The 16,459-nt window shown below is 32.4% G+C and overlaps 1 protein-coding gene across 1 annotated transcript; it reads left to right on the forward strand.

Annotated features, from left to right (window-relative positions):
- The first annotated feature begins 10,876 nt into the window (after window positions 1-10,876).
- Window positions 10,877-14,801, forward strand: LOC114281873 (uncharacterized). Its single transcript, XM_028224467.2, has 6 exons — window positions 10,877-11,229; window positions 11,891-12,497; window positions 12,617-12,829; window positions 12,918-13,019; window positions 13,145-14,409; window positions 14,521-14,801. The coding sequence occupies exons 1-6, from the start codon at window positions 11,116-11,118 to the stop codon at window positions 14,596-14,598; spliced, it is 2,379 nt and encodes a 792-aa protein (XP_028080268.2). The 5' UTR covers window positions 10,877-11,115; the 3' UTR covers window positions 14,599-14,801.
- Window positions 14,802-16,459: the final 1,658 nt, after the last annotated feature.

Genomic DNA, 16,459 nt, shown 5'->3' on the forward strand with positions numbered 1-16,459 from the left:
CAAAGTTGATCCAAAATAAGTATATAAAACTAAATTTTTCAATAATCCCCCACATGAATGAAATGATGAAGAGAAAATACAACAACATGAAGTTTCTAATGAGAGTACAAAAATCGAAAATATTATGCAAATGATATATAGCCTTTGGCTTTGAACCTTCCCTTATGAGAGACACTATCAGATTTACTAGCTAATCAATGAACATGATGTCTTGAACTGTTCAGCTATTTGTGTAAACTAAGACAATAGGACTCACACAGCATATTTCCAAACACAGTTTGGTTCTCACGATTGTGTTCATTTTGGCCTTGAATAACCTGTACTTCATGAGTGCTCTAGAGAATTGTAGCCCTCACAAATCTTATGGAATTGGCCCAATTCACACTCATATAGGTGATTCTTATGAAAAGTATCCTGCCATACTCCACTAGATATTCCTAGATATAAGAATTATTAAAAACATTACTTATCCTAACACGCTACAAACATCACTATTTTTCATCATAAAAATGGATAGGAGTTCGACTCCCCAGTGATCTTTATGAGTTGTCCCTTTGAATCTAGATCTTGGAATCTCCACTTAACTAAGTTGGGTTACCGTTGTGGTAACTCTTATTTAATAGGCTTAAGTCTCATTCCCCTCGTTGAATTCTCAACTAACTCTCTTGCTAACCCTTTAGTTAGTTGATCCACTATGTTGTCTTTAAACTTCACATATTCAATGGAACTAATTTTATTAGAGAGTAATTGTCTCACGGTGTTATCACTACAAAAAAAATAAGGTTTTAGAGACTAAAATTTAGGGACAAAATTATTTTTTATAGACCAAATATTTTTGTTGCGAAAAGTGTAGTTATTATATTTTTAGCAATGAAATTAGACATTAGTGATAAATTATTATCCTTTTCGGACCAAGTTTTTTGTCTCAAAAACTAAACCATTTTGAGAACAAATTATTTTATCCCTAAAAGTCTATTTAGTAGTGATATTTTCAAAATTTTGTCGCTAAAAACCTTATTTTTTACTTTTCGCGACGACCTTTTAGCGACTATCCTCATAACGATACAAGTTGGTCCCTAAATGTCTTTTACAACAAAATTTTCACTTTTAAAAATCAAAATATTTGGTCTCTAAAACTTTTATATGTTGTAGTGTATGTAGACAACGAATGTGACGTGACTTACCATTATACATATGACTCTGTGCTATACCTATTGTCGATTGACTATCACAATATATGCATATAACAGGCACAAGTTTTGGCCACATTGGAATATCTTCAAAGAAGTGACAAAGCCATTCTTTTTTTTCTCCAGCTTTATCTAAAGCAATAAACTTTGATTCCATAGTAGACCTAGCAATGCAAGTCTATTTGGAAGATTTTCAAAATACAGCCGCACTACCAAGAGTAAAGACATACCCACTTGTAGATTTTGAGTCTCTAATATCCTATATCTAGTTCGCATCACAGTATCCTTCAATGTTATGAGTAAATTTGAAATATCTCAGAACCCTTATAATAGTTTTCCAGTGTTCTACTCCTAGATTACTCGTATATCTACTTAATTTACTTACTGCGTAGGCTATATCTGAGTGAGTGCAGTTCATCAAATATATTAAGCTTTCAATAATCTAGGCAACTCTAATTGAGAAATACTTTCCTGTACATTCTTAGAAAGAAACAGATTAACATCCAAAGGTGTTCTAGCAAGATGATTATCATCTTTGCTAAATTTGTCAAATATTTTCTCAATGTAATGTGACTGTGACAAAGCATATTCTTCTGATGTTTTGGTAATTTTCATACCAAGAATTATATCAGCAATCCACATGTCCTTCATGTCAAAATGTTTGCTCAACATTTTCTTGGTAGTTTTAATCATGTCATTATTGCTATCAATAATGAGCATATCATCAACATAAAGGAATACTATAACATAACCTTTGTTCTTGTTCTTAACATAAACACATTTGTCACATTCACTAATTTTAAACCCATTTAACATCATTGCATTGTCAAATTTCTCATGCCACTATTTTGGCGTTTGTTTTAAACCAAATAATAATTTAACCAATTTACACACTTTCTTTTCTTTTTCAAGAACAAAAAATCCTTCTGGTTGTAAATTTCTTCATTTAATTGACCATTTAAAAAATTTGTTTTCACATCCATTTGATAAATTTCTAGATTGTTCAAAAATGTAATGGCAATTAGCATTCTAATGGATGTTATTCTAGTAACTGTTAAGTGTATGTCAAAGAAATCAAGACCTTCTTTTTGTCTATATCTTGTGACCACAAGTTTTGCCTTGTATTTATCAATTGATCCATCTGCTTTCATTTTCCTCTTGAAAATCTATTTGTATCGAAGAGGTTTACAACCTAGTGGTAAATCCACCAATTCCCATGTGTGATTTTGCAAGATGGATTCAACTTCACTATTTACAGTCTTTTTCCATAAAAGAGCCTCAAGAGTAGACATAACTTCTTTAAAAGTTGAAGGCTCATTTTCTAACAAAAATGTCAGAAAATCTAAACTAAAAGATTTTAAGGTTCTAACATGTTTACTACGCCTAGGTTCCTATTCTTCATTTTGATCTATCTCTTGCTCTTGTACTTGATCTTGTTCTTAATCATGACTAGCAATAGCATCGTAAGATCTTTTGTTAGTGCTAGTCTCTTATCCAGTTTTATTAGGAAACACATGTTTAAAGAACGATGCATTTCTAGATTCTATAATAGTATTTACTATTCTTGGCATAACCGATGAATATGCAATCAACGGTTTTCGGACCTATTTTAGTCTTTTTAGGACTAGAAATAGCCATTTTAACCAAACACCCCCACACTTTTAAGTATTTGTAGGATAGTACTCTTCCATGCCACATTTCATATAGTGTTTGATTTACTTTCTTTCGGGGGTATTTTATTAAGAATATAATTAGCTGTAAGGATTGCTTCCCCCAAACAAGTTCTGAGGTAATCCAAAACTTATTAACATGGCATTCATCATTTCTTTTAAAGTCTTATTTTTTCTTTCGGCAATACCATTTTGCTAAAGTGAGTAAGGAGCGGTGGTTTGATAAATTATTCTATATTCTTTACAAAAATCACCAAAAGGTGATTCATATTCACCACCTCTATCACTTTTTAAAATTTTAATTTTCTTGCCAAGTTGATTTTTAACTTCATTCTTATATTGAATGAAAGTTTCCAAAGTTTCATCTTTGGTTCAAATTAAATAACCATAAATATATCTAATATAGTTATCTATGAAAGTGATAAAATATTTTTCTCACCTCTAGTTTGAATTTATTTAAAATCACAAATGTCATTATAAATTAATTTAAGTGGTTCAGTACTTCTTTCAATTGAATGAAAAGGAGTTTTAATTAATTTTACCTCAACACAAATTTCACATTTATGATTTGGATCAATTTCAAATTTAGGTAAACATTCCATATTAATTAATCTACGTAAAGGTCCACAATTAACCTATCTTAGTCTACCATGCCACAAATTTGAATACTCAAGCTAATGAGAAGAAGATGTATTTTTATTATTCATAGAAGGTACAATAGTCATTACATTCATTTTGAAAAAGGCCATTAATCATGTAACATTTTCTTACATGCATTCCATTTTTGGTAAGTACAAATTTGTCACTCTCAAAAACTAGCCTAAACCCATTCTTGCTCAACAGAGATCCAGAAATAAGATTCTTGCGAATGTCTGGTACATGCAACACATTGTTGAGGGTGAGTTCCTTTCCATATGTTATCTTCAGAATAACCTTTCTTTGTCCTTCAACTTTAGAAGTTGAGGAGTTGCCTATGAACAGGTGTTCTCTATTGTCCACCATTGAATAGGAAAAGAACATCTTTTTGTCGGCAGAGATGTGACGAGTAGCTCTAATGTCCACCCACTATTCTTTGAGATTTCTGAAAAAGTTAGCTTCGGAGACAACGGCTGAAAGGTTTATGTCATCAACACCATTAGAGATTCTGTCCATTTCGGTGAAATTGGCTTGAGCAGGTTTCTTACTTGAATTTCCTTTACCTTTGCACTTGCTACAACAATATTTGGCCTGATGTCCCTCTTTGTCACAAATGTAGCATTTGCCATTAAACTTGAACTTCTTGGTGTCACCTCCCTTAGAGCCTTGTGAGGAACCCCAGTAAACTTTCGTTTCTTCGTTTTTTTTGCATGTTCCACCACATTAGCCTTTGACTCTATAGGATGCTTTCCAGTCCACTATTCAAAAGTTCAGTTGTCTTCCTCAATCCTCAAATGCACAATCAATTTCTCTAAAATCATTTCTTTGCGCTTGTGTTTGAGATAATTCTTGAATTCCTTCCAGTGTTGTGGTAACTTTTCAATTAAGGCAGCAACTTAGAAGGACTCGCTCAGTGACATGCCTTCTGCATGGATGTCATGCAGAATAAGTTAGAGATCCTAAACTTGGCTGATCACAGTATTTGAATCAACCATCACAAAATCCAGAAATTTGCCCACCACAGATTTCTTCGAGCCAACATCTTCTATTTTATATATATTTTTTCTCCAACGACTTCCATAATTCCTTTGTCGTATTGATAAGGCTATAAATGTTATACTATTTATTATCAAGCCCATTCAAGATATAGTTGCGGCAAAGGAAATTTGCATGCTTCCAAGTATCGACCACAACAACCACTTCTCAGTCAGTTTCATCCTCTTTCAGAACAAGAGCATCCTCATGAAGGAAACGGACCAGATTTAAAGTAGTAACATAGAACAACATTTTTTGCAGCCATCTTTTCCTAAGAACTTTTCTGGCTTTTCCTCGTGATTCATCAGCACTGTCACAACAACAGGAGGGATTAGGGCAGTCAGTACCCGCATTAACACTGGTTTGAGTAGTTTCAATAGCCATGAATTCTGAATTATAAAACAGAATTAGAATTAGAAACTGATACTACACAGAAAATTACACCTTAAAACACATAATATAAAAAAATAAAAGAAACTAAATTGTAATTCTGGTTTGGAGGGTTTTTCTGCCCTTTCGAACAGATATCACAATGCCTATAAATACAGGCCTTTTTTTCAGCAAATTCATTCATTCATTTTCCTTCTAGTTTTTCATTCTTTCTGTTTTTACTCTTCATATTAGTTCTTAGAGATTTAAGAGAGCTACAAAACTCAGGTTCTGGTTCGCTTGCACAGATTGTTTGTAGTGCTACTACAATTTATGATATTGATCATTGTATCTGGGAGATTGACACCAATAATCCGTGAGCACCTGTGCAGCGGCGAATCTGTCTTAAGGGTAGAATGTCACACGCTCAACTTGATTGTACTTTTGCTGTTCTAATTTTTCGGTGATTTTGTTGTTCTAACTTTCCGATACAACAACTTTCTGTAAGTAATTTATCTTGTTAGTTTCAGTTTTATTTTATACACAAAAGATTGTTCCAACAATTCTTGCCTTCTATCTTTGTTGTTGATGTGGCATTCCATAATGTAAGTAGTATTTGAATTAATAGCTAAAATAAAAAGCAAGGTTGAAGTGAAAATATAAAAAAGAAAATTTAGTCAAAAGTCCCTTAACATAATTATGTAGTGTTAAAATGACAAGTGAATATTTTCTAATGCATAAAGTACTTTAAATTTTATGTATCATGAATTAAGGACATAAAAAATATACATGCATTTTATTTTAGACAACTTTATCATTTTATCTTCCATTACTTTTCTCTTCCTATTTCAACCATCAACGTGATATACCTTCTCTCTCTCTCTCTCTCTCTCTCTCTCTCTCTCTCTCTCTCTCTCTCTCTCTTCATATATATATATTTCAAGGTAAATTTTTTTTAAAGATCGTAAGAGATGGTTCGATCGAGTTGTAAAACTTGGATAATTGCTATATTTCGAATCTTATTTGTTGTATTTGGATAACTGTTTTGATCGAAACTTGCAATTGAGACGTACAAGAAGTGTGTATTTTGTTTGTTTCTTTAGATGAAAGAGTAAGTAATTGTTGAAAATGTTTTTGGTGAGATTGAAGATTGAACAATGTGTATTTCATTTGTTATGATTATTTTTTATTGAGTTTAACTAAATAAGGATGTTTTTTTGTTTGTTGTTGCATTAACTTTACTTTTCTGGTAATATATGGCTTGTGTTTTATTTGTTGATATGCTCTGTTTGAATATGACAGTGAACTTTTACTCTAATTTGCTATAACAATATGTAATCTATCTTTTGTTTGCTAATTCTGTTTTAAATTAACAGTAAAATTTTACTTTGTTAATATTATCATTTCATTGTTTTAATAAAAAAATTATTCAATTTTCCAATTGTTGCGATAACAATTATAGTACTATAGTGTTTAGTGATGATGATAGTAATTTACTATTTAAATACTAAAATTTCATAGTGAAATTTACTATGAATCAGTGTAAAATTTTATTATAAAACAGAATCAAATCTTACTGTTGATGTTAATTTCGACAATAAATATTTTGATTTTTTTTTAAAGAATTTCATGGCCAACATGGATTAAATAGATTTTAACGAGAGGATTCTAAAAGGGACTATACTGTCTCTAGTCCAGTTCGACCTAGTGGGTCAAGCTTTGAGCCATGTTTTGATAATTTAAACCGTTCACATTTTAGGGTATGTAGAATACATCATCCCTGCAAAAAATGAAGTCAATCGGATAACAAAAATCACATGTTCAAATCAATTTTATATGACCTGTTTATTTTCTCACTATCTATTTTTTTCATACAAAATTGATTTGACAATGGTTGCCGTTATCTGATCAACTTAATTTTTTGCAAAGATGACGTACTCGAAAAATTCTAAAAAATAAATGATTCGAATCATCAAAACGATGCCAAAAAATGAGTGAAAGAGCCCAACATCACATCTCCAGTCCAATTTAGGATTGAAGAGAAGCAAGTCTCATTCTAAAAATATCAATTTTATTAAAAACCGACACAAATCAAAAATTATATCATTTTAAAATTTGAAATATAAAAATTAGCCACTCACTAAGGATATTTTGACAATAGTGGTGTATGTTGGCGTTTTCATGACAATTTATGTGATTGTCCTTAATGCATAATAATTTTATTACTGGAGGATTTTGACCAAATTCTCCTATATAAAATGGATATGTAAACTATTATATATATATATACATATATATTATAGCCATTTTTACATAGGCAAAATGCTTAATAACATTGGAAATGCTATTATAATATTAGATATTTGGCATTTTTTCCTAAAGAGATTTTCGCATTTTCACACAAAGTGCTTGACAAGTGGCTTTTTTTAGGTAAAAAAGTCAAAAAATTACTAAAAAAATAAAAAAAATAAAAAGTTAACAACTTATATAAAAAAGTCAAAGATTTTATTTTCTCTCTACTTTTTGCATATCTTTTCGTAAAAACTAAAAAGTCATCCCAAACATACTAATTTTTTTTTTACATTATATTTTAGCCAAGAAACCAAAAAATAATTAAATAAATATGTTTCTAAACGAGACCTAAAAGAAATGATCCTACACACAAAGGGGTGTTTTAAAAAATTAGTAAAAAGTTGACTTTTTGACTTTTTATCTTTTTTTGTGACTTTTTTGGCCAAAAAATTAACTTTTTTGGTGACTTTTTTATGACTTTTTTAGAAGAAATTGGTAAAAAGTCAAAAAATTAAATTTTTACTAAGTTTCCAAATTACCCCCAAAGTAGCTTACGTAAACAATAAATAAATTAACTTATGTAGTCAAGGACTTTGAAAAGTCCTGCCAAACACCACCTAGTCAAGAAGGACTTTAGTATGTGTTAATTTTTCAGAGTAAGGATCCTCTAGAGTGATTTTTTCTTAAAGTTTCCTAAAGTGCTACAGTGTATGGTTGAGATTTACTGGCAAGTCACATCAATTTTTCTGATGTGACTTGCCAATAAATCTCAACCATACACTGTAGCACTTTAGAAAACTTTAGAGAAATTTCACTCTAGAGGATCCTTGGTGAATTTTTCTCTTACATTACATGATCAAATTTAACAGTGTCCACCTTTTCACTTTCCACTAATTATATGAAGACAGATCTAGTATCTTAAAAAATAAAAAACAGAAGCTAAAATCACATATTACTTAATTTTCAGATAATTAATTCTTTTCAACTTATTTAAAAGTCTTATAAGACATTACACCAAAGACTCTTACACAAAATTTGAAAATAAAAATAGAGTAATAGTATATGTACCAATTAGTGTACCAACTAATGTACCAATTAATGATGTGTAATAATTTAAAAAGTATTTGGTATTTGTAATGTAATTAATGAGTGTACTCAATAATAATATCATAACTAGTATTAATACACTAATTAATATATTAATTGATATATATAACACAACCAATAAAAATAATAAAAGCCACTCCAAAAAACAACATCAAACAGAGCATATATGGATCATTTTGCCTTTCTACACTGCCAGCATAGCAATTAGCATGGCTTGGATTGATGTAGGCCTAGTCAGCCCAATTTGTAGTGGAGGTACTGGTTGATCTTATATACCGTCACGTGATACTCTAACAATGTTATGATTTGGGGAGAGAGTGGGACTTGTTAGAGAATTAAAAAATATAAGAAGACATGATGGATTGTATTAATTGGTGAGAAATATGGTCATGTGGTGCCCTAAGTTAGATTAACTAATAATTTTTGGAGAACGTACTAATAAGTCTCATATATAAAGTTCAAAATTGATCTAGTTCCAAAACAAAATACTTGTACAAATTAGTCTTATATATTTTTAATTGTTACCAAAAAATCTTTTTTTTAAATAAAAAAAATTTAAAAATGCTCCTACATCTTACCACTGTCGGACATCCGTTAGACGGTCATCGAAGACTCGCCGGATTATTTAACATCACTGGGAAGTCGCTGGAATATCATTGAAAATTCGTCGGAGTATCGCCAGAATATTCTGAACGGCATCGGAAGTCGTCAGAATGTCCAGAATATTCGCTGGACGTCAAGAATATTACCGGAGACTCACCGGAATGTTTAGAATATTGCTAAAAAAAGAAGAAGAATAAACTGATAAATTAAAGTGAAAAAACATAGCAAAATGTGCTAAATATTGATAAACTGAAGGGAAAAAAAAATTAAAAACAAACAACAATAGGAAAATATATATATATATATATATAAAGACAATTGAATATACTATTGCGTAATTTTAAGGACAAAATCGTCAATTTGATAAAATATAAACTAATTTGATAAAAATAAATGTCAAAAAAATATTTTTGAATATTTAAAAATTGTTTCTGCCCACTAATGATAAAATTATGTAAAATTGATAAATTTTTTAGATATTTATATATATATTTATTTATTTATTTATATCAAATTAATTTTTACTATGTGTTTGGATGATGATCATGTAATGGGTAGTTTTTATTTTTATTAAATTAGTTTCTATTTTTTTAAAAGTCAAATATGGCGACAACTTTAATATCATTATTAAACCAACCCATTAAATCAAAAATTCAAAACTAAAAACATTTCATATATTAAATATATCAATTATACATTATAATCGTAACAACCACCCATTACATAGTCATCATCCAAACACATAATAAAAATTAATTTTGTAAAATAAACGTGTAAAAAATTTATCAATTTTACATAATTTTATCTTTGATGGGTAGAAATAATTTTTAAAAATTTAAAAATATTTTTTTGACATTTATTTTTGTCAAATTAATTTATATTTTATCAAATTGACGATTTTGCCTTTGAAATTAAGCAATGGTATCTTCAATTGTCCTTATTTGGAACAATATTCAAAATTCAAGGTTAAATGTGTCACAATTGAAAAGTTAGGGAACAAACTGACACGAACCCCGAACTATAGAGACTGTTAGTGTAATTCGCCCTTTTTAATATTGATCAATTTGAAAAGCAATTTTTAAAACTATAAAATGTTACAGTTTCAAAGTATGATTCTATTAAGTATTTATCCTTATTAATCAAACTGGAAAACATGTTATGAAATTACAAAATTTTACAGTTTTAAAGAAAGTTATGAAACTATAAAATTTTACAGATCTAAAGAATAATTCAATTCAGCACCAAAAAAACAAAAACTGTAAAATTTTACAGTTTTCATCTCCTGTAATTAAAATTCGAAAATAACTTGTTTAGAATTTGAAAATTTTCTCCATTATAACAAGAAAATAGAAGTGTATAGTATATAAAAAAAAAGTATTAAAACTGATAGATCAACTAAAAGAGACGAATATAGAGAAACGTTTGTACTCCGACAACTATTTTTTGGTTTAGATCTAATCTGATCTAACGTCAGATTTACTCAATCTGAGTAGATCTAAATCAAATTTGAGTAGATCTACTCATCTTCTTCGCCGTCCATGAGCACGAAGCAAGGAGTTAGTGTTCAGTGGTTGTCTGTGAACCCCAATCAATGGTAGTCGTCGATGGTAACTGTAAATTAGAAAGAAAAAGAAAAAAATGAAGGCATGATCGTAGTCATAGTCGTCGCCGATATCAGAGAAAGAGAAATACAAAGAAAAAGCAGGGTGTAAGGAAAGATGAGAAGATAAATAGGTAAAAAACTTTTGAGTGTATCTAAAAAAAAATTAGGATTAAATAAAATACACCTTTTACAAAAAGGACTCCCCATAATTTTTCCAATATGTAGCACTGCCACAGTCCAGTCCAACATTTCAAAAACAAAAGCCCCAATTCTTGTACGTGGGCTTTCTCTCTTCATGGGCTCACTTTTTCGTTCTCTGTCGTTCGTTCCGTTCCTCCAAAACCTAACAACAATTTCTCACCCAAAAAAATAAATAAATAAATTCAAATTTCAAATCTCCGCTCCAACGGTCATCTTTTTGAAGGGTTTCCTTCCACCACACCGTATATATATACCCCATCATCACCACCGCCTCTTTCCCCAAATCAAATCAGTAGCAATCTCAGCTATTTCTCTCTCTCTCTCTCTGTCTCTCTAGAGAAACCCTATTCTCAGCATTCACAATCAATCAATCAATCAAATCACCAAAACCGTTAATTCTTCCTCATCAATGGATTTCCACAGCCTCACAAGGAGAGAACTCCAAGCCCTCTGCAAGAAGAACAAGATCCCAGCAAACATTACCAACATCGCCATGGCCGATGCTCTCAAAGCTCTTGAGATCGTAAGTCTTACTCTCTCAAATTTGAGTGAAATTTTGGTTAAAAGCTTGATCTGCTATGATATGATATGAACACCTTAATCTTTTTTTTTACGAATTCCAAATTTTTGTAAAATTTTTTTTAATCATTTTTGTGAAAGAAAACCATACCCAAATCCTTACTCTTTTTAACATTTAATCCTATTTGGGTAGAAATATGACTCTTGAACATTTAGTTAACGACTGAAGCTTCGTTTGGGAAGTTGGTTTCGTTTGGGAAGTTGGTTTAGAGGTTTTTTTGGGCTAAAATAGTCGCAAAAAACAAAATAGATTTTTTAGCCTAATAAGACAAAACATCACATCCAACCCATAATCGTTCCCTTCTTTTTCTCAACAAAGCCAAAAAAAGTCAAAAAAGTCAAAAAAAACTAAAAGCTTTTCCCAAACCAAGCTAAATAGCCAAAAAAAAAAAAAAAAAAAAACTAAAAAGTCAACCCACTTCCCAAACATAGCTTGAGTTCATCCTTGATTTGATAAAATAGTTGGAGCACATTTTTATTGAATTTGATGAAGGATTGGAGATGCTCTTAAAATGCATTACCAATCCCCTTTTTCTTTTTCTTTTTCGTTTTTTTTTTTGGGAATTGTATGTTTACAGATTTTATGTATTTTGATGCGGCATTAGGTCGAAGGGATGGAAGAGCTCTCGAAACCGTGCGAGTCTGAAACCGCGCAGTCCTCTGTTGTGTCGCCGGAAAAGACGGTGAAAACATCGCCGGGTGTTCCTCCTCGCACTGGTTGCAGAACATCTACTAGGCGAAAAGTAATTCAAAAAGAGCCAGAAAGTTCACAGATTTTGACTAGGACAAGCCGCGGAACAAGAAGAACAATCACTGGAGATGTGGAAAATGCAATGTTTGATGTGCCTACAACACCAGCTATGCCAAGCAGCCGAAAGATAGCTCCTGTTGCTTCCACTTGCCGGAAAATGGAGACCCAATTGAATGAAGAAGCGGAAAATGAGAAAAATGTGCCTGAAATGCCTAAAGAAACGATTACCCGGAGGCGGGCGACAGGAGCTTCAGCTCGCCAGAAAACGGAGACAAAGAAATATCAGAAAGAGGAGACTTCAGGTCTGAAAGTGTACAGCACACGAAGAACGATGAGGTTGTCAGAGAAGAAAATGATGGAATTGGAGTTGGACGATAATGACAAAGAAATGTCCAAGGATGTGGAAAGAATTGTGAAAGAGGATTCAGATGATTTTGGCAAAGCATTGGAGGAGGTTCAGGGTATGTCTTGTTTATGTTTGACTTATTATCCAATAGTATATTCATACTTGACTGTTTATAAGTGCATTTTATTTCTAGTTTTTGGAGATTTTCTGACGTGGATCGTGATTATCTTGCAGAAATGCATCGGCAGACGATATCTGATGATGTGCTTGTGAAGACTGATGATTTAGAAGCTCTTTCGGATAAAAAATCTGATTTGTTGCCAGAGAATGTGAGTGAACTGGAAGATAATGTTCAAGAGTGTATAGGAGATAACCAGGAAATAGACGACGTGAAGGCGAAACCGCAACAAATTTCCGAGCAGCTCCATGAATCAGACGAGAACAAGGGTAAGATTTTTTTCCTGGTGTTTCAGTACCAAAATAAATAAATAACTAAAGAAATTGTTTTTGACCTTTTCTACTCATCAAAATGCAGATGATGATGATGATTCACAGACAAAATCAGGAATGGGTTGTGAGAATTATGGTGAATCAGTTATTCTTTCTGGTGAAAAAGATGATATCTCAGACAAAGAGGGTAGGTTTAGTCTATCTCTCTGTCTGTATCTATCCCTCCCACTTGATTATCAGAATTAATTCTTAGTCAGTCACGGTTTTGGATTTTTCTTAGCTTTTCCGAATCTATTTGTGATTGAATTACAGGGTGTGATGATTCTGGGTTTGATACTGAGAACCCTACTAACTGTTTGGTGCCAGAGAATGTGGAAGGATTGAATGCTGACATAGATTTGGGTTTGAAAGATTCAGCTGATGTCCTATCCTCTGGCAGCATTGGCGTTGGTGTTGGCGGTGATGCCATTGACCCTGTTATTGCTCCCCTGCAGTCTTCAGTGCTGCAAGAAACCAATCACTTGTCAAGTGAAGAAGCTGTTGTTGATGAGGATTTGGTGAGTGAAGATTCAGCTAAAACAGAATCTGATGTATTATCGACTTGGATTGTCTCTGATGCTGCTGAAGCTCAGAAGGAGGAGGACGTTGAGTCTCAAAACCTAGCCAGCAAAGAGTCTGAGTGCTTTAACCCAGAACTAAATGATGGTCAAGATCTCTATTTGGAGCTTGCCACCAAAGAGCTGTCTGATGAGAAAGCCCCTTGTGATGATGCAGAAACTGACTTAGAAGCACATGGAGTTCAAGATCTCGAATCAAGCCTCATTGGTGAAGACAAGGTCTTAGGTGATGATGCAAAAGTTGAGTTTGATCACCCTGAACATTCAATTGTATCCAAGCAGTTGGAGAATGAAGAACCTGATCAACTTGATATTGAGTCAAGTAATGAAGATGAGTTGGATTCTGACAAGTCTTCCATTATAGTATCGGCAGTACTGGTAGCAATTGATGCACAAATCAATTTTGATCACCCTGAACATTCAATTGATTCCAAGCAATTGGAGAATGAACACCATCCAACTCCCGACACTGTCGACTGTGGAGAAGATGAGTCGGATTCTGAGGAGTCGGATTCTGAGAAGTCGGCCACCATAGAATCTGCAGTACAGGTTGCAATTGATCCTTCTGTTGAAGAAAACATGATGTTTTCAGCAAACCCAATTAGTTCTCACCCTGTGATTTCTGAAAACAATACCATTGAGCAATTAGCAGGCCAAGAGAGCATTGATTTTGTCAATCTGGTGGCTTCCGCAGACCCAAGTACACTTTCTTGTCCCACTTCGCTAACACCAATGAAGAAATCTTCAACTAAGACACCAACCACAAACCGAAAGATCAATAGTCTTTTGGATGATGACAAGGACAAAGAGAACATTGACAAGAGTGGCAACAAGTTGGATCTTACAAAAGAGAAGCCAAAGAAAGACAAGAAGGAATTAATCAACGAAAAAAGTCTAAGGCAGCTAAGGAAGATTTTCAAGGAAAAGTTGCGGATTAATGAAGAGAAGAACGTTGCTAAGGTGAGGTCAAAATTTCCCTTTGGTCACTTCACTATCAACTTTTTTGGATTGTGATTATTTTATGAGTTTGTTGTTTACTGATATTGTTGTTCGTTAACTGTTGACTAACAGGCAGGAAGGGTAAGACCAGCTTTGCAGACACTGTCCGAGAATCATTTGGCAGCAACTGAAACTGAAGACAAAAACTGAGTGCTTACATTGATAGGGTGGGTTGTGCTTTGATTGGGGGTTCAAAACCTTGGTTTGCCTTCATTTTTTTTTTCTTCGCAGAGAGAATATCACAATTTTGTGTTTTTTGTTTCTTTTTTTAAGTACTGAAATGAAATAATGGTGACTCAGCCAAATTTTTGCTGATGATGGGATTAATTGAGAGATTTATAATGTTTTGTTCATTCATTGTTATCCCTGTAGTTGCCTCTCTCTCTCTCTCTCTCTCTATTTGAACAATTGAGTTTGATTAGGGAAAAAATGGAGAAGAAAACATCAAAGAGCTCCAGATTTCTGATTGTTGCACCGCCATATCTAACATCATTGGCTTGATTTAATTTACCTTCATGCTGCAATATATCCAATAAAATTTCTTTGTGTTAACTATGACATGTGAAAATTCTTGGCATTTGTTGTGCTAAGCTTCTTTTTTTTTTTATACAAAGGAAATGCGCAAACACAATCAATGTCAGAGTTACGAGAGGTTTTGTTGAATGAAAGGCTCTAATACACTATCTAAATGAATGATGTCACACCAATGCAGGAGAAATCCAAAGGGTTTCATGCCCTTATCAAAATCTTGAGGTTTAATATCCATCAAAGTTTTTCTCTACAATCAATGTGAGATTGATAGTTATACGCAATTCCCAAAAATAAAATCTTGAGGTTTATTTTTATGAGACACAAAAATAATTTTTTGGTAACTTTAATGTGAAATTAAAGTAGGTCCCAACTATTGGTTGAGGTAGAATTAAATGGGTTTAGATTCTTTGAAATAAAGTTTTTTTCACCACAAAAAAAAAAGACCAAAAATCATGGAGAATTGAAATAGGTAAAAATGTTAATAATAAAGTGTTATGAAATCGGTGAATAGTGTTGTTTTGTAATTTACCAAAAAAAAAAGAAAAAGAAAAGTGTTGTTTTGTAGTGTTTCACATTTGTTTACCCTTTTTCTTTTTTTCTATCTGATCACATGAACTTAATAGTTAACTCATTCAGTATATTTATTTAATAGTTAACTCATGGCTTGAGAAAGAGACCAAGAACCCAAAACTCAGGAGAATTTCTCAATGGAAACTCTAATTGAAGAAAAAAAAAACTCTCAAATTAACCAAATCATGAGAGAGACAGTAATTGAGTAGTGCTCCATGTCCACGGCTTTTATTCACCGCATCATCACACTAACTGACATGGTGAGCATATGTAGCAAGCCATTTTGTTCGTGACTAATAAACATTTTTAGGATGATATTAGAAATATACAGTGAAAAGAAAAATAGCTTTAATTTAGTTTAGCTGTATCAGAATCCAACTCTGCATCTAACTTCAACTAAGGCTTGTTGATGCTGTTCATATTGGCTTATTGTCGGCAGGAGTCCCATCATCATTCTCATCCTCTGTTGCATTTCCCTCTCCTTTCTGGTCCAGTTTTATTCGAATTGATTGATTACCATCATAATGAAGAGAAGGGCAGTTTTCCAATTCATTTATCCGCTCCAAGGTTCATAAATGAAAATTGAGGCAGTTTACCAATCTCCAGAAAAAGTTTACAAGGTAAGCGGCAAGGAGGGAGGTGAGGCAGTTATGTTTTATTTTTTATATTCCATCTTTTTCTTCCCCTTTCTTCAGTATTTTAAGTGAAAATTGAAGATTAAATAACTTGTGTGGATCGCCACATAGACAACCAAGTCAGCTGACAAAAATCAGTAACCATATTGGGTATATTTAGCATTTATTTCTTTGTATTAAATTCTTTAAATATTTTCTTGGGAGCGACATGGTCTCAAATATTTTGGCTCTGTTCTTTCCACTTTTTTAAGCTTTGGATGAATCCATATATCAAT

Source organism: Camellia sinensis, chromosome 1, assembly GCF_055761805.1.
Source record: "Camellia sinensis isolate YWXY chromosome 1, ASM5576180v1, whole genome shotgun sequence".
In the NCBI taxonomy this organism is placed as follows: Eukaryota; Viridiplantae; Streptophyta; class Magnoliopsida; order Ericales; family Theaceae; genus Camellia; species Camellia sinensis.